Source organism: Acartia tonsa, chromosome 10 (assembly GCF_053477335.1).
Source record: "Acartia tonsa isolate MP-2025a chromosome 10, ASM5347733v1, whole genome shotgun sequence".
Taxonomy (NCBI): Eukaryota; Metazoa; Arthropoda; class Copepoda; order Calanoida; family Acartiidae; genus Acartia; species Acartia tonsa.
This window is the reverse complement of record NC_137269.1, coordinates 8,327,676-8,347,316: the sequence shown is the minus strand read 5'-3', so window position 1 is coordinate 8,347,316 and position 19,641 is coordinate 8,327,676. Positions and strand designations below refer to the sequence as shown.

Genomic DNA, 19,641 nt, shown 5'->3' with positions numbered 1-19,641 from the left:
CCCCTCCTGTCGTTAATCCGCCGTCACCTCATCTCGAGGCGGTATAGGCCGCTGGTGGTCTGGCGGTTTTTGGCGGGACGTTAGGGAGGGGGTCAGTGGAAATATATTACAATATAATACATTATCAAAACGAAGGCATTCAAACTAAGGATAGGGCTGCAGCCGTTCAAGGATACACACCAAAACCAAGAGACGACGCCTGCAGGATCCCGCCACGCACACACTCCACACTCCTACTGGATACTAGTTTTGTCAAAGGCTCAGCTGGTCCTGAGAGTCCCGTGGGGCTTCCCGAGAGCAGCCTAAACAAAGATTTTAAAACAAGGTTAACTCGACAACGCCGAGCAGCGACAAAACATCTACCTATGCTCTTAAAAAAAGTTTTTTTTTTTAAGTTGAAATAAATAATTAAATACACCAAGCAGCTGTCAATCCTGTTTGTTTTTCAGTAAAAAGATTAAGAAAATTCAGAAAAATTTAAAAGTCTTAATATATTGTATGCAATAAGATTGCAAGGTAGAGCAGCTACACCACCGCACATCTAAAAAAAAGTTATCTAGAAAAAGTTATTATAATAAAAGGATAGGTATGAATTATAATAATACAAAAATAAAATAAAAGTTAACCGATAAAATTTTATTATTTTTAAAAGATAATCGAGTTTAAGAGGTGATCAAACACCTTTCGTGAAAATTCATTTTCATTTTCTATACATTTTAAATGGAGAGGAAGTTGGTTGAATTTTCTGGGTAAGTAGTAAAGGGGGGCGTTGAATATAAAGTTTCGATTATGAGTAATGTGCTCAAAGTCATTTCGGTTCCTTGTATTATATGTATGGTTATTTGCTTGTAAAGTCCACTTATCTCTGAATATTTCTGGACATTTATTGTGCTTGTACCTATGCATAAAAATTAGACAATTATAATCAAGTAATTTTTGATAAGGCAATATTTTGTGTTTTTTAAATAAAGGGGCAGTATGTGCACGAAAGTCCTTGTTTTTGTCTATAATTCTAATACATAATTTTTGTAATTTAATAATAGGGTTTATAATATTTAATGGACAAGCAGTAAAAAGGATGATTCCATATTCTAGATGGGATTTTATATAAGAATGATACAATAATTTTAAATGGCGACAGTCAAGTATATTTTTCATCTGCTTTAATGTAAAAATGGATTTCTGAAGGGTATTGTATAATTTGTTAAAATGGTATTGAAAGGAAAATTTTTCATCAATAATCAAACCAAGATGCTTAATAAAATTTTCATTGGCATTGGGTACCAGACAAATTTTTGAGATTTTATTAGGGTCAGACTCATTTTGATTATTAAGATCAATAAAGAGAGGCAGGTCATTTCTAATTAATTGTTCCTCTAGGGAATATCTTTGTAGAGGTGTACTGTAAATTAAAATTTTTGTTTTGTTTGGATGAATTAATAGACGATTTGAGCTATACCAAGAGACAATTTTTGGTAAACAATTTCTAGTTATTTCAACAAGTTGCTCCAGATTGTCCGCTGCTAAAAAAAGTTGAGAGTCGTCAGCAAATAGATCAACAATGGCAGGGGGGATAGCAAGAACAAGGTCATTGATCATTACCAAGAACGAAATTATACCAAGAATCGACCCTTGTAAAATACCAATAATTATATCTTTAATATTAGTGCTGAACTCCCCCCCAAAAAATACGCGTTGGCGTCTATTGCTATAATAACTTTTGAACCATTTCAAGAGTGTTCCTCTAATCCCGCAATTTTCAAATTTGGATAGCAACACCTCCCTGTCGACCATGTCAAAACATTTCTGTATATCTACAAAAATGCTAAGACATGATCGACCAGCCGCCAAAGTCTCAGTGACAAGGTTGTAGAGGTCAAGGGCGTTGTGAATAGTACTATATTTGGGTCTAAATCCAAATTGTCTTGGCGACCAAAAGTTATTGCTATCCAAAAATGAATAAACAGTTTGAAAAATATATCTTTCTAATGGTTTTGATAGAGTGGGGATTAAAGAAACTCCCCTGAAACAGTCCATTAAAGATAAAGACCCTCCCTTGTGGATAATAATTGTTTTACTTATTTTAAGCTTGTCTGGAAAAACACCACTTTCAATAGATAAATTATAAATTGAACTAAGGGGGGCACAAATACCTTCTGCGACACTGCTAATTAAAAACATTGAAAGTCCGTCGTTATCAGTGGACATTTTAGGCTTTATAGATTTAATTAGATTAAAAACTTTTACTGGATAAAGTGGCTCTACAAAAATAGAATTTGGACAAGGGGGTGGTAAAAATTCTCTAAATGATTGATTAGTAGTTGGAATATTTGGGGTTAGTTGTTCCCCAAGAGATGAAAAATAAGAGTTAAAACAGTTAGCTATATTTTTTGACCCACTTATTCTCTCATTATTGACCTCAATGTACTCTACAGGATTTTGCTCTTTTTTTAGACCAATTACGCTTTTTATGCAATTCCACATTTTTTTCGAGTCGGAGCCGGCAGCTCTGATTCTAGAATGATAATCGTTTATTTTGGCTCTACGTACTGCACGATTATATTGGTTCCTATAATTTTTGTATCTTTCATGACTTTCTTGCGTTTTTTCTATATTTTTTAATCTAAATAGATAGTCTTTAAAATTTCTGCATCTAAGGAGTAAATCATTCATGTGGGGTTGTTGGGGCATTTTTTTCCTATTTAATTTAATTTTTATAAGGGGACAATAAATATCATAAAGTTGCAGGAATTTGGAAATAAATAAGGAATATGCATTATTAACATCTGTTTGGCTGTGTACCTCGTCCCAGTTAGTTAGGCGCAAAGCTTCTCTAAAATTGCTTATGTTTTCTTCGCCCAATAATCTCTTTGAAAAAAAAGGGGAGGGTGTTGGTTTTTTTAATTTGCTGGTGGAAAAGGAACTAACAAGGATTAGGTGGTCACTTATGTCAGAAATTAATATTTGGTTACATTTTATATTACTCAGACAGTTTTTTACTGCAATAAAATCAATTAAAGTATGGGAATATTGTGTAATTCTGGTAGCTTTATAGGTTAGGTTAAGAAACCCAGAAAATATTAATTGTTCAAAAAATGCACAAGAATTACTAGTTTTAATATTGCAGCTAAATAAATTTAAATTGTGATCTCCACACATAAATATAGGACAAGTGAAATTGTCTAATCTGTGAAGCAATTCAGAAAATCGGTCTAAAAATAGAGTTATCTCATTAGAGTTATCAAGTGAGTCATTGTGTACATTGTTTATGTCCCGTGGGGGACGGTAAAAATTTATAGATATACAAGAAAAATTGCCATAAGAAATTTTAAGGATTAGGCTTTCAAATATATTCTCTAAGAAAAGATCTGCAAAAATTTCTTCAGATGAAAAAATATCCTGGACTAGCGTAGCTACTCCACCCCCTCCCCTCCCTTTTCTAGAACGATAGTGCCACTTGTAGTTATTAACAGAAAGTAGGTCAAAATTTGTGTTTTTTTGGAACCAAGACTCTTGAAAACACACAACAGACGGCGCTACATTATTAGTTTTGTAATTGTCCAATAGATTTAGTATTTCAGATTTCTTTGATAAGTAGCTTTGACAATTCATAGACATGACAATAAAATCGTCTGGATTAATAGATTTTGTAGATTTTAAATTATTGATAGAGGAGGATTCGGAATAATAGGTGCAAGAAATATTGTATTCTTCAGCAAATTCAGAAAAGAAGTTAAAATATAAGTTAGAGCAAAGGTTTAGGTTAGGATCGCTGTTCAACGTGTCTAGGCTAACCTGTTCTACCATAACCAGATGTGTGCAGAAGTGTGTGGCAGTGTGGACCCCGCATGGTTCCTCTCCGGGCTCGAGTGCTTTCTCCTTTCCCGACAGCAGGACCCACCTCAAACATTACAAAAAATGAGCAGAAGTAAAGAAAAAATCGTATTTCTACTCTACTCCTCCCGTCCATAATATTGTGAAAGGTAGTAGATAAAAGATTTTTTTTAGTTAAGACACATAAGTACACGAATATAGGTAAAATCATTTTGTAAGAATATCTTTTTTTATGAATGAAGTGTGTATACAACTAGAACAAAGACAATTATATCCAAACAGAGCAATAATAAAATAAAAATAAAAACAGAATATGATATTTTGAATCTTTTTTTTATAAAGAACTCAATATAAAAATGTTTAGTGGTATAAAAAAAACCACAATAAAAAAGCTTTAACCAATAGCTTATCTGCGTCCACGGCCGCGGCCTCGGCGGTTATTGTGTGGTGATTGTTGATGGTTGGTCTTCTTGGCACCAGGCTTTTCAGGGGGGCTCTGTACAGCTGGTCTCTTCTCCTGCCTGTTAGTCTGGGCTTCCATGATGGCGTCAGCAAGTGCGTTGGCCGCCTCATTAATGTCAGCCTCCTCTGTAAGCAGCGTGGCAGCAGCACGGGTGACGACACTGCTTGGGGCAGCCGGTCGGGTGGTGGTGGTTTTAGCAGCGGTTGTGACAGTTTTGTTGGCTGGTAGATTTGTTTCAACTCCAAAATCTTCTAGGGTGACGTCATCAAATGGTTCCTCCTCATAAATCAATGGATTGGTTCCCCTTGCTTCACGTAATATCTCAGGGATGGGAGACATGGGGAGGGTCATTGCCAGAAGGTCAGAAGCAAAAGGATTTCGGATATCTATCCATTTATTTGTGTTCTTCAGCATGAATGCAACATTGAGTTTGCGTAATTTGCACTTAAGAACAAGCGGGTGACGATACAGACTGTACATAACCTGGCCATTCAAGGTAGACAGAAGATATGAGACTCTCATTGGTTTGTTTGGCACAAACTTTGCGGCGTCGGCAAATGTTGCACTGACAGGAAGTGCCTTGGCTTGATCTGAGAGTTCTTTTAGTTTTTCATAATGATTGTACATAAAAGAATACATCAATACTCTTGAATAAAATCTGAAGACATAGCTGGGTAACTCACCATTTTTAGTCACTCCTAATGGATGACTAAACTCTATGATGCTATTCATATTGTCTGGAACATAGCTGAGGTTACCTTTTTCAAGTTCCTGTAGAAGAACTGGGCGAATAAGGAGCTTGTAGATCAGAACATCATCAATGGGTCCGTTGTGGGAAGGCCGCTGGAAGTTGACAACCTTGATGGAATGAAGTTTCTGTCTCTGTTCCCTCATAGAGAGCTGAAACAAATAATGATTATGCAATTTTTCATCACATTTGCGGTTGGTTTCGGTTTTAGCTACATGGACTTTATGGTTGGTTTCCGATTCAGTAATTTTCTTTTTCAGTGAGTTATTCTCATTTTCAACTATGGCCAATCTAGATTTCAAATCCGAGATTTGTGAGTAAACGTCAGTTAGCGAGGCGCTATTCTCATTGATCTTATCTTCAATATTTTTGTGACGTACCTGTAAAGTATTTTTATCAAAATCACTAATTGCTGTAGCGATGAGTTTGCTCATTTTAATCATGGCTGAGTCTGTAAAATCACTTACAGTAGTTGTGTCACTTGGTGTAGTTTTTGTACTGCTAGGCTCAAGCCCAGCAGCTATGGTATCGTCAGACATTACTTGACCAATGAGAGCGCTTGACGTGTATTGATAGCCAATGAGAAAATTGTCCGTAATAATCACAACCAATGATAGCTCTTGACGTAAATACTGTCAACCAATCGCTGAGTTCTAGCTTATACAACGTATATCAAAACGTATTTGCCCAAGAGATATACGTGTACTTCCCTTTCACGCCCAAATGGGAAGGGGGTTGCCTAGGGGGAGGCGTGAAGAGGGGGTGTGTTCAGACTAAGGAGGAGGTAGAAATAACCAGATTTTACTCAACACATCTAGAGCAATGCTAGAGAGAAAAGGGTGTTGATCCGTCCGTAGTCCACTGAACACTGAACAGCAAGGATTATGTTAAAAGTCAGCTTAACTGTTAGGAAAAATCTAGAACTATGTGAAAAAGTTTAATTTTAGCTATAATGGGAGAAAAACGCAATTTAATACACATTTTATATAATACGGAAAATTTCTTCCTTTCCCCGTACCTTATAAAAATCGTCGGAAAAAGCCGTTTTTTAAGCAAACAAAAGCGCGTTTTGCTCTATCGGTAAGATATTATGAATGAGATAATGTTAAGATTTGATATTAAGATGAGAAAAATTTACGTTCACAGTCCCTTTAAGAAAAATATCAATACGCAGTGTTAAGCCAAGATTCAAACCTATCACCTCCCTAACTACGAGTGGATGCGCCATGTGTTGAGCCATGGTCGCTGGTTTAGCTGGTTTCTTAGTCGCCATACTAAATCATAATTTCTAATGTGTAAATTGCAAACAGAATTAGCAAATAGGCATTGGCAGGCGACAATATTACACACAGGGTTTTCTAAGAACTAACAAAAATAGTTAAAAATAGTTTCAAAAACATATAAACTAAGGTTTCCCAAATAATTTCACATAATAATCTCCACATTTTTTAACAAAAAAAGTTCAGATTAAAACAGATTTTAAATTCTCCATTTAACAAGGAAGTTTCACTTATCTAACATTATTTAAATGTTGTGTAGGGAATGGGTTCAAATCTCGGCCATGTAAGACGTTAAAATGCACCTAGTTATACTGTTTTTTTAGAAGCACAGCATTAATAGTTATACACAGTTAGGACTTTTAGAAAAAAGTCGTGCAATCAAATTGTTGGTTGTCTACAGTAGTTTAAGTGGCTGTTTCTAAGAATTTACCACAAAGTCAAAAGTTTATTTTTAAATCTAAAAGTGAAAGACATAAGCAATAAAAATGAAATTATACAATATTTATAATGAAATTTAGAGACATAAAATTACAATATCATATCATAAAACTAGAAATAAGTTACAGCAAGGTTTTCACTTTGAATTGGAGCCTTTTCAGCTAAATCCAATTTATCTACAATTGACCTTACTGGCTCAAGATCTAATTTGTTAGATTTGTTATCTTTACTATCAGTTCTATTTGATTTTAAATCTCCATCAATGCCATCTAGCGGATTTTCCTTAGACTTAATAAAACAATGATACATTATGAAGTAGAAAAATGAGTATCCCAGGATGGCAAAGCCAAAAATCTTGAGTGTTTTGCTAATGCTGTTGAATCTATTACTACCAATAACCAATTGATCATTAACCATTCCACCAAAGAGAGAGCCCAGACCCCGTCCAACAACAAATATTGCAGAGGCACAAAATCCAAGAGCAGCAGCTCTCAAGTGGTCAGGTGCGATTATTTTTATGTAACCTATGACACCAATGTATAATGGATTAGTGAGATCTAGCATCCCAGTAATTATAAGGCCCCAGGGAGTTGCATCTTCTGGGTAAGGGTCCAGGTATGCAACAATTATGTTCTGTAGGGTTGACACAGCTACACATAACACAACTATATTCATACTTCCTATATGCTTGTGAATAAGTCCACCCAATCCTTGGAAGACTATGCTGCTTACTATACCAATAGTGTATAAGTTTCCCCACCACTCTTCAGTAACTTTCAACTCTTCAACAACAAAAATTGCATAGAATCCACCGGTGACACCATGACCCAGACCATGGATTATCAGCAACAGGTAAAATCCTACAGCTGGCCAAGTCAACAACCATGACAACTCTTTCCGCCATGAATCATCTGTCCTCACAGGTTGGATGTCAATCTTGAGGAAGCAGGTAACAAATGCTGTGACAGCCAAACTGGCAGCACAGCAGTAGAATGGGAAGCTGTAATCTGTATCATCAGGAATTAAACCGGTCAGGCAATCAGGCGGTAGGGCGTCTGTCAGGTTGACTTTGTTGATGAGCTGACCGGTTATTATTGGTGCCACAGCTGCCCCAATATTCCCCACCACACTCACCCAGGCCCAGTCTACATTCACCTGTTGGCACTTTTTGGAAGCCAGTGCATCAACAAAATTCCAGGCAGGACCAACACTAAAGGCTAGAACAATCTTACATATAAGATAGAGCCAAAACAATAGAGCAGTGTTTCCATATGATACCTCATTTGCTTCCCTCTCAATGTAGGCATCACAGAAGATAGAATTTGAAGTTTCATCTGTTGTGTTGTCATCAAATGTATAAATACAGACATTTTTATCATCATCACACATAGAATCAGTCACATTTGGAAAACTTGTTGCAAAGTTGTAATGTATATCATAATCTTTATCATTACAAACTAATTTTGTGATTGTCATATTTAGTTCATCGGAACAATATTCAGAGTATTTAGAAAATGATATAAAAGGATTGTCAGATATTTGGCCAGTGATGTTTTCAACAGATCTTATTTCAACCGTATGCTGAACTTCAACTGCAACAGTTGGTATCAATGTAAAAGCCACAGCTACAGCTGCATTTACAAAGAGGAGAATTATTAATGTCACTTTGTATCCAATCTTATCTCCAATGAACCCCAGTAATGGAGATGCTCCAAAAGTGACAAATGGGACTAGGCCGTTGATGAGCATGATGTTGGAGGTGGTGAGGCCAATAGAGAGAGCCTGCAGGTTACCATAAGGCCACTCAAAGTTGAATGCTGAAAAAAAATTAAATCAATAAATGACCAGGGAGAAATATTTATCAAATGTCAAACTATTTGGCCCCCAACATTTATTGTTTCTGAATATAATTGCTCTGTAATTGTAGCATAATATCAAAAGAGGTGTGGTGTTTTTTTCCATTTAAAAACAAACTATACTGTAATGTCGTTGGGATGATTATATTATATGATAAGTACTAGCAGCTACGCCCCAAGAGGCCATTAGGGGCCCTTAAGGTGAGAGGGGGAAGTCGAACCCTCGTCATTCTCAATTTTGGATTTGAAAAGAAAAGACGATTTTTGGGGGGAGGGGTGTTTTTTCCCGACGATTTCTTTTGAAAGAATGGTGGTACCCATATAGTTTTAAACAATCCCAGGACTTATGAAAAGCTCATTATAAAGAAGAACCATTTAGGTCCAGCAGTTAGTTATGTCCTCCGGTACAGATAGACTTCCTGTTACTTTTATATAAGGACATGAGAAGAGAAAATGGAACGAAAAGCCCTAAAAATGAGATGGGTAATCCCTCATTTTTATGATGTCACATGGCTAATTTTTTGAGCCACTCTTTCTAATATTCTGGCCTTATACATTTTTCTTTTTAAGTCCATATAATTATATTTTTTTGTTTTAAAAGTTAAACTTAGTAGTAGAACCAGGAATAAGGTATACCCAATAAGTGAAATAAATCTAATATAATATTTTGGAGACAAAAAACGTGTTTAAAAATCAGCTGAAATTATCAATAAATAATCTATAACAAGGATGACAACATCCATAAAAGCGAAGCACTGAAACGGAAGGACAAACGGACATTAACATTTGTAAAGTGTCTGAAACTGAATAACCAGAATATAAAAGTATCGAATGAGTCGAAGCAAAATTGTAAGTAAATTTGTTGAAAAACTGCTTGAGTTGCTTCGTTTATACTATTGTTCTTTGTTGTCCCAGGAATCAATATACAATAAATCAGATCAAACGGAAAATTAGATCACATAAAAATTTGTTTTTAAAAAAGTAGAAAAATCAACATGTTTAAATGGACGTACGGATATTCTGGTAATGATTTTAGAGTTGCTACGCTTTCTAACTCGTACCTAACTACTACAGGAATCATCATGCAAAGTTTGAAATCGATAGGACAATTCTAACCTGCCTAAATTAACGAATAAAAGCTATCTATCTCGGACGGACGGACGGACGTACGGACCGACCCTAATTATAGAAAAGCTTCGCTTTTAAAAATTCAGAATAAAAGAAATACCCAAGATAAAGTGCGTAGAGCACGTAAATAGTCTATTTTACGCGCATTTTTGTTATTCTTTACCAGGAATAAGGTATAACCAACCAGCGAATCAATTAAGGAGATCCTTCGCTTAAAATATTGTACCTTGTTGTCCTAAAAATCAATTTTACAAAAAAAATCAGAAGAATAGGAAAATTATATCTTATAAAAAAACATTGTCAAAATAATAAAAAATAGCATTTATTTTTTGAAAACGCGTACGGTAATGATTAAAGAGTTGCCATGCTTTCTAATTCATACCTTACAGAAACTAATACATGAATCATTATGTAAAGTGTAATATTGATAGGACAATTCTAACATGCTTAAATTAACAATATGATCTAACTGTGACAAACAGACCCTAATTATATAAAAGCTTTACTTTTAAAAATCACCTAAACTCATAAGATTGTATAGGAGTACGGGAGCAAAAAGCTCCCTAACATACTCCCGATAACTCCTTCTCCCTTCTGTCATGGTCAAATATTTTATAGTACTAATTCTGTTGGATTTCAATGGAAAGATTATCAGATAATCATTATCTTTCAATCAAATATGATTAGTTTTTTCATCTTCCCATTGTAATTGATATGACTCTGATTTAAAACAGTCGCCAGATTGGATTAAAACACTAGAAGGAGAAAGGGTTAAATAAACTGTATCTCCCCATCACAATGTCCTTGTGCCGACTCTCAATTGGGTCATTGAAAACCAACCAATGGTGTCGAGGATATTTACACAGCCAAGTAGCAGGAAATAATTTGGTATCAGATGAAAAAAGGTCATTGAAAAATGGAGGGAGGCAGCTCATACCAATAACGAAATTAATTCGGAAGAAAATCACGAAACCTATACGTGTTTTTCAGCTGTCGTTGGGGGGCAACATATCGTAAAATTGACGACCTCTCTATTTGCCCCCCAATTATTATTTTAGATTTATTTTTCTTGTTGGTTATACCTTATTCCTGGGAGGGAGGTAGTTATCTGCATATACATCAATACTATAGATCTGTTGTCGCCAGTACGACATGAAAGATGTTAAATTAGTTACAACTGCTACTATTCAGGGCAGGTGACTTTACAGATAGAGAAGGGGTTATGCTTTAGCCTATACATATGAAAATAAATTTAAAATTTTCGTCCATAAAACAATAATTATTATAGGGTGTATTTGCCAGGGATCTAAAGGGATAAGACAAAGGCTGACAAATTGATATACATTCCCAATGATGATAGACAAAATTAACCCCTTTATTACAATTAGTGATTAAAAATTGGACACTCAAATGAACCAACAAATCAAGATTCAATAAAAAACCTCAAGGTTGTTTAATAAGAAAATGTTGAACTAAACAGCTCAATATTCCCTCCCTCCCTGTATATTAGCTCTTCCAATTGAGAGGGGTACAATGTGATAAAACTGGGAAAAACAAATTTGAAATAGTTAGAATAAGTTTTGAAACTAGGGTACGTAATTGTGGTCAGTGTTAGGTCAGCTGAATTTGAGTTGTCGATTGTGTACACAGTTTCTTCGATGTTTCCTAATCCTATCTCAATATTTATCACTAGCTAAAAAAGCTTCAAATTTCCAAATAAAATCAAAATTTGGAAAATTAAAATTTAATTTTTTTAGCTAGTAGTAAATATTGAAATAGGATGAGGAAACTATGTAAACAATCGGAAACTCAAATTCAACTGACCGTGTTAGTATATGTCTTATCAGGGAATAATGGGATAGGACAATTGATTACAAATGATCCCTATCTCCAAAGTCTTATAAACATGAAATTTTTTATTAGTCTGCTTTGTCTCAACCATGACACTTTGGTTGAGTGTGACTTCCGAATTAGCGGGAAGTTCTAGAGATCTTGTTGACGTACACACAAACCCCCAATACCAGGAACCATCAAGTTTCAACAGCAGGTTTGATTATAGATTTATTGAGGCAACTATTTCAAAGTCCTGAAATTACAAATCAATTAATACAAAATTCCAGTTTTTATAACCACGTAATCTTATTTGCTTTTTAAAATCTTTTTTTCTACGGTTAAGAATCTTTGGGTACTTTGGCTTTAGAGGAAAATTATTTGGTTTAATAAATCATTGTTAAATGCAAAAATAAAAGCACATAAAAAATTACTAAAACATAATAATTAATCATAATAAAGTTTCATGTTTAGCTGGCTAAAGCCTTTTAAACTAAATAAATCGTCCTATACGCCACTCTATTTAAATAAAATTAACAAATTCTACCTGAAGTTCTTATGGTTTCAAGCCCCTGGTATACTAGGGTCGTTCACGCACTATGAGACCAATGATAGGCCCAATTTTGTTCTCCGAAATCTTCACACACTCACATATCATTCAAAAGTAACGAACGTGGACGCATCAAAATATAAACAATCCATGCCGCGTCTCTTTAGAAAAGGAAAGTCAAACAAGACGACATTTGCGCTTAATTTGGGATAATGATAAGGAATTAATTTCGATCTTGATAAACACAAAGCTTCCTCGAAAAGAGGTTAAGACACTGCTTGTAATTTTTGGTAGGGGTGGGGGGTGATTTAAGCCGGAATTGTATCCTCCTCTTCCCTGAGTTTTAAGATTTTATAAGTGGCGCACAGCTATTCTAAAATTAGGGTATATAACAGTTATTTCTCGCATCGTATTATAAACGGCTTTCCGCGGATATAGAATGTACAATTATAAGATTAAAACCAGTTTTTTTATAGCCCCGAGGTGTCCTTCTAACGGTTAAAGGTTATAACCCTTATCTGTTGGAATATTTACTGTTTTAGCAAGATATTTAAATCTCCATTGTTTAAATATCATAAAAATATGCTCTTTTAAACAGTGTATTTTTATCTAAACACTACATTTAATTTCACATTATGTTCAAATTATGTAGAATTAATATAGTAATTTCTTCATAGTACGCTATAAAGATAAAAGATATTAAACGTGATTAATTTCATCAAAAACAAGTACAATGTGGTACATAAGAAGCTCAGCATCAAGATAGTAATGATTATGGATTTAAAGGGATAAGACAATGGTCAATAAATTGATGTACATCCCTAATGGTGACACACAAAATTACCTATTCTGTAAGACCGACCCTAATTATAGAAAAGCTTCTCTTTTAAAAACTTGGGGGACTAGTGTAATTAACACTAACAGCCCATTGTCCTCTCTCTCTCTCTGGTAGATTAAAAAGGAACAATAGACTATAATGCAGTAATATCATAGAAAATTTGTTGTGTGTTTTTTTAGGCTGTAAAAGTGTGTTAGTGTACATACAGAGAGAAGGGGCAATGGGCTGTTTATTATAATAGTCCCCAAAGTTTTATAATATCGCTTTCTTTTTCGTTGAAAAAACAATTTTAAATTTTAATTATCAAGTTGAGTATCCAAACGTTTCAACCTTAAATTGTAATCTACAAAAGGGGTAATTCGTGCTTAATCATTTAAGATGTACATTAATTTATTGGCTTTTGTCTTATCCCTTTAGATCCCTAAAAGTATATCATATACTTTAGTAACAAAATTGTAGAGTGGTGGCGCAACGTTACATAATAATTCTTAATTTGTTATAATCTTGACGAAATTTTGCGATAATAGTAATTCTAGTCTGTGCGTTTGTGTTTGGCAAATTTTTAAAAGTCGATTTGGTTTTACTTTACATGACGTTTTTTGAAGCTTAAGAAAGTGTTTTTAAAAAAATCAGCCATGTGACGTTATAAAAATAAGCGATGAGAGATAAAGTGGTAAAGAAAACTCCAAAAAAAAATGGATATTGATAATCCCTCATTTTTATGACGTCACATGGCTGATTTTTTGAGACACTCTGTAAAGCTTCCAGTTTTTATGTGTGGGAAGGAAGCTTAGTATTTCTAGGGTTGGTTTTAGGCTATTTCGAGGTAGGGTAGGGGAATCTATCTATCGTGTTTTTATCATTTTACGATAAAAACAAAATCAAACTCTCTTTTCATCAAGTAAAAAGATATCCCTGTAGGAGTGAAATACATAGAGGCTAGTTGCAAAGCCTCTTTATGCTTGAGGTAGTGTAGGTCAATCTATCTACCTATGCTTTTACCTACAAGTTGAGTCGAGTTGACAACATTCTTGTTAGGTCGAACTCCCTAGAGGCTAGGTGCGTAGCCACTAGTAACAAAAATAGAGCTCTAGATTTCTTTTCTCATGCTTGCCTTTCACAGTATTTCTTCATAAATTATTATTTGTATAAACTTAATTAAATAATTAATCAACTTCAAAATTCACCCCACTTTTGGTGTGTTTGGATTTTTAAAGACTTAATGTAATGTACTGTAAATGATAGTTTTGAGTAAATATGAAGCAGTACCTAACAAAAATGACGTAATTTTATATAAATGACCAATAATAGGCCAGTATTTACTGTAATTGTCCAATGTTAAATATATTCTGGCCTCTCATTGGTCATTTGTATGCATATTATGTCCTTTTTTACTAGGCAACTGCTTTGAAACTATGGTTTTATATTTCTACAATTATGATTATTATTTTGTTAGTTAGCTCTGGCCACCTTCAAGCATCTTATATCTTTTTAGTAGCCAGAAAATTAACTTAAATATATTAAGTATTATATATTTTTTTTCCAAAACTAGTCAACCCAAAAAGCATTTTTAAAGTAGGTTAAGAGAAAATATAAACTAGTCAAGACATAAACCAAGGTTTTAAGTATGTTCTAAGATAAGGCCAAATACAAATTTGGCCGGATACTAGATATCCTGCTGATTTCTAATATCAGATATCCATCCGGATAACCGGATATTGAAGTAGCCAAAATAAATTTCTAATTAGATTTTAATTCCGGTATCTGGCTGGATATTGAAAATGGCTGAAAATCCAGCACAACCCTAGTATGTTAATTGGTGTTTGAACACCCCCTCTAAAATATGTCCCTCTCTGAATGGGGAAGACTCAGATATCAATATTTTTTAAAAATAAATCATAATGTTGGGGGTTAATCCCACCCTATTCCCTCTGCACATGGGTTGATAACTCCATTTGAAATTGCCAAAAATTAAGTGTTTTGTTGTAGTAAAGTTGGAGTAAAACTTTTTTTGTTTTTTTTGGTGTAGCTGAAAGGGAAGCGGGTAAGAAGGGGGGAAAAATTGTTTGTCAGAATCACATTCCCTTTTCCCTGCCTCTGCACAACCTACTCATAAATAAAATTTTATATTATATATTTGTCTTTCAAATTCCTAACTATTTAATGTAAATGAATGAACTTTTCACATGTAATAGAAAACTGTTTTGGAAAGTCACTCAAAAACTAGGCAGACCATATTACTACCCCTCTTTAATCATTCAATGTTATTGTTAATTCTAAAAATATTTATATAAATTTTTAAAAAAATGTTAACATAGTAAAATAATTTTTTTTTCTGTCAAATTTATTTTTTAATAAAAGAAAAATAATATATTTATAAAAGGCTTATTTAAATAAATAAGGAATAGCCAACAAGCGAAATAAATCTAAAATAATATTTAGGGGGCAGATAAAAAGGTCGCCAATTCTACCATGTGTTGCCCCCCAATGACAGCAGAAAATCACGTATAGGTTTCGTGTATTTGACAGAGCTATGGATTAATCTGCATAAAAAAAGAAAGTGGACTTTATATCAACCGTCCAAAATTAACTAAAGATATCAGGAATCAGGAAGGGAGGGGCTACCAATTGTACAACCATTCAAAGTAAATGGGTTAATTTTTTTGGTAGGCACATTAAAAATAGTTTTAATGATGCTGAGAATGGGGTAATTTTATCCTCCGCTTACTAATAAACAGATTTTCTCTCTAAATAATCTTGTATTTTAGTTAAATTCCTTTCAATCAGTGAACATAAACCCCAACAACCCACCTCCTTCCAGTCCAGAAAAAAAACACCTTAAAAATTGGCAGTCATCAACTTCCTAACAAAATAGCGAAGGCCACAGACAATCTATTAAAGGGCTAAACCCAATTGGAAGTCTTTCTATTGAATATTTCTTTAAAAGCCCTCTAGTATATCCCATTAACTTGATAAAATAGGGAAATCACAAAACCTTTAAAATCACGCAACCTTTAAAATTACCAAACTTTAAAACTCTAGGAATCGATCTAGCACCGTAATTAATAGACAAATCTTAATGAAACTTGATGGAAATATGTAGAATATGAGTATATTCAATCCCTGATAATTTCAGCCAAACAGACGGACGGACGGACATTCGAAATTATAGAGTAGCTTCGCTATTATAAAGTTATAGTAAAGAATGGGGTTGGGTTTTGTGATCCACTGTCGTTTTTAGGGAAATTACCATACATTTCACAAAATGTTTAGCCCCTATTAAATTTTGTTCACCAAAATTAGAAAATTAGTGAAATGTTCATGCAAAACTGAGAAATTGACATAAAAAAGTATTAGGGTGATTTTGTTTCTAATGATTAGAAAAGAAACTTGATTTATAAGTCTGCATCTGAAAACTAGGATGACAACATCCATAAAAGCTAAGCTCTGAAAAGGTAGGACAAATAAACATTAACACTCGTATAAATACAAATACAGAATAAAAATGTATAAAAAATCTAATAAAAAATTTAAGTAAAATTGTTAAAAAGCTACTTAAATACAAGATAATATTTAAAGACATACTTACATTTTTAGGACTTGACTATAAAGATCCTTCTCTTATAACATTGTACTTTGTTGTCCTAGGAATCCGTATGCAATAAATCAGATCAATGAGCCCGCACAAAAGGACAAAAAACAACCTACCACTGTAATTGTAGGTATGCTATTTAAAATGTATGTTGTAATATATCCATACCTTTAAAATTATTTATAAATTAGTGAAGGACAGAACTTAATCAATACATCAAAGTAAACTGTTTTATTTTCACTCAAATTTCTATAGAGGGTTAAATAAACTATTTCATAATACATACTTTTATCTCACAGTCAATGAAAATGTTTTTTTTCATCTAAAATTGTTGTAAAGGATAAATTTAGGATTCTGAGCTGGATCTTTAAATCATTTAGTGGTGAGCCAGATCGAGGTGAGCCACCCCGATCTGGCTCACCACTAAAATGATTTAAAGCTCTGATTTCATAATTCCTGGGTTGGGTCGATTTTGAACATTTTTTTTAACATTGCGGAAATGTGCAAATGATTCTTATAAGTATAATACTTAAATTTTTTAGACTTAATATAAATTTTAAATCATCCAGAGGTGTATTATTCTTCCCGCTTATTAGGTCTCAGACAAAAATGTCCTAAAGCTAAATTACTACAAAAATAATAATGGTGATTTGTGATATTATCATTTGAACAACCATTGTAGTTGGACTGCCTTTCAGCAGGTTTTTGGCTATTTTCATTTTCAGGTTTTTTTTGACATATTTCACTATATCTTTGGTGTTTTTCGTCTGATTTATTATTTTTTTAAGGCTGAAATTTTCGGGGATTAAATATGTTAACATTCATCATATTTTCACCAAGATTCATTAGGATTCGTCAATTAACTGGGGTGCTAAATCGATTCCTACATTTTTAAGTTTTCATGATTTTTTCTACTCCTATTCAAGATAAACGGCTGAAATTTTCAGGGATTGAATACTTTAATATTCTGCATTAGTTTATAAAGTTTTCATGAGATTTACTTATTGGTTGGGGTGCTAGTTCGATTCCTAGACTTTTACATTTTCATGATTTTCTTTACTTCTATTCGAAATAGACTGCTGATATTTTTAGGTATTAAATAAGTTCACAATTTACATATTCCCACAAAGTCTCATAAAGATTTGCTTATTGGTTGAGGTGCTAGATCGATTTATAGATTTTCACGTTATAAATCTTACAAGGTTTCGTGATTTTTTAGTTTATTTTCTATGAAACTGCTCTATAGTTTATTTTTTTCAAATATCTACTTATGGATGTTGTCATCCTTGCTAATCTACTAAAGTACTAATTTCATTTATTACTATTGGGGTTTAAATAAGTTAATCAATAAGAGGAAAACAGTAAAAGTGTCTGACTATGACGTCAGAAAAAATTAACAATTAACCAATGAGAGGCCGCTATATATTTTACCATTGTGAATACTGGCTTCTCATTGGTTAGTTGTTAATTTTTTCTGACGTCATAGTCAGACACTTTTACTGTTTTCAATAATAGTTATTTCTTGCATTGTATTATAGATAGTTTTCAGTGTATATTAAAATGAACAATTATAAGTTAGCCCCAAGGGGCCAAAGTCCCAGGCTAACAAAAATGGTATCAATTTTATGATTTTTATTTTAATATTCATGGAAAATTGTCTACAATACGATGCTATACAGTACGTCTGAGAACCGGTTCTAACCTATTTGATATTAATAAGTTTCGAAGTCATACTAGAATGTAAATACTTCCACATATGTCTAGTTCTTAAAGCTGCGATACAAAAAATAAGTTAAAATTTAAAATGAAGTAAATTTAATAAAATTTTTGTTTGAGGACAGAGAGAATATAACAAGGATGACAATATCCATAAAAGCGAAGCGCTGAAATGGAAGTACATACAACATTAACACTTGTGGAGTGTCAGAACTGAAAAGATTGAATATTAATGCATATATCTATCCAAATTGTAAGTAAATTTGTTGTAAAACTGATTCAGTAAATGTTACTGTTTTAGGACATACTGACGTTTTCAGGACTTGATTATAGAAATGCCTTGCTTATAACACTATACCTTTTTGTAATGGGAAGCAGTATTAAAAGAATCAAATGAATAGGATAATTTTAACAATCAAAACTTTGTTGTCAAAAAAGTAAAAAATTAGCTTGTTTTAAATGGACGTACGGACTTTCTGGTAAGGGTTATATAGTTGATGAGCTTTCTAAGTTGTACCTAACTGTTATAGGAATCATCATGCAAAGTTTGAAATCGATAGGACAATTCTAATCTGTTTAAATAGCGAAAAGAGCTAACTGTAACGGACGGATGGATGTACGGATGGACCGACCATAATTATAGAAAAGCTTCGTTGTAAAAAGTACCGGAACTCAGCTTAAATTACAAAACTTTTATTTTGTTGTTCCAAATTCCTAATTTTGCAAACAAGGATAAAAAAAACAAAGTGGATTCTCATTTTAAACTGAAGTAATCTGAAGGGATAAGACAATTGACGATTAATTGATGTACAGTACATCCCCAAAGTACCCCTTCTGTAGATTACAATTATTTGTTGAGGCTTTTGGACATTCAACTGAATGAATCAACCAATCAAAATTCATTATAAGTCCCCAAAGTTGTTGAGCTAACGAATAATAAAATGTTATTGAGACTAGATTAGGGGACTAGCGTAATAACAGCCGATTGTCTTCTTCCTTCCTGTAACTGCAAGCAAGTAACAACAGCTTATAAGTAACTCTACACCAAACCCCCTTATACCAATAAAATTGATCCTTAGTGTTTAGCCTTATAATGAAGGAATATCCTTATACTAAAGTAGCATGATGTCTGAGTGTTTGTATGTTTATACCGAATGATCTCGCTAACCGATGAACCGATATGATTCTCCTTTACAGGGTAGCTTCTCATATGTCCCGGGAAGGTTTATAAATATTTTGGGGGAGGGTACAACCACCGTCCCAAGAGAAATCGCCCCTGGAAATTATCCCCTCCCCCCAAAAAATTTTAGCAAATTATTTTTAAAACTAAAATAAAAAATCTCAATTAAAAAAAATAGGTTTTGGGAT

The 19,641-nt window shown here is 33.5% G+C and overlaps 2 protein-coding genes across 2 annotated transcripts; both read right to left on the bottom strand.

Annotated features, from left to right (window-relative positions):
* Nucleotides 1–3,699: 3,699 nt before the first annotated feature.
* On the bottom strand, nucleotides 3,700–5,841 carry LOC145329305 (uncharacterized). The gene is made up of 2 exons (XM_080173366.1): nucleotides 5,426–5,841; nucleotides 3,700–5,197 (listed from the first exon to the last, which is right to left on the bottom strand). Exons 1-2 carry the CDS (start codon nucleotides 5,582–5,584, stop codon nucleotides 4,241–4,243), a joined length of 1,116 nt encoding a protein of 371 aa, XP_080029492.1. The 5' UTR covers nucleotides 5,585–5,841; the 3' UTR covers nucleotides 3,700–4,240.
* Nucleotides 5,842–6,756: 915 nt separating this feature from the next.
* Nucleotides 6,757–10,375, bottom strand: LOC145329304 (uncharacterized). The gene is made up of 2 exons (XM_080173365.1): nucleotides 10,267–10,375; nucleotides 6,757–8,580 (listed from the first exon to the last, which is right to left on the bottom strand). Exons 1-2 carry the CDS (start codon nucleotides 10,346–10,348, stop codon nucleotides 6,875–6,877), a joined length of 1,788 nt encoding a protein of 595 aa, XP_080029491.1. The 5' UTR covers nucleotides 10,349–10,375; the 3' UTR covers nucleotides 6,757–6,874.
* Between the last annotated feature and the right edge of the window lie 9,266 nt (nucleotides 10,376–19,641).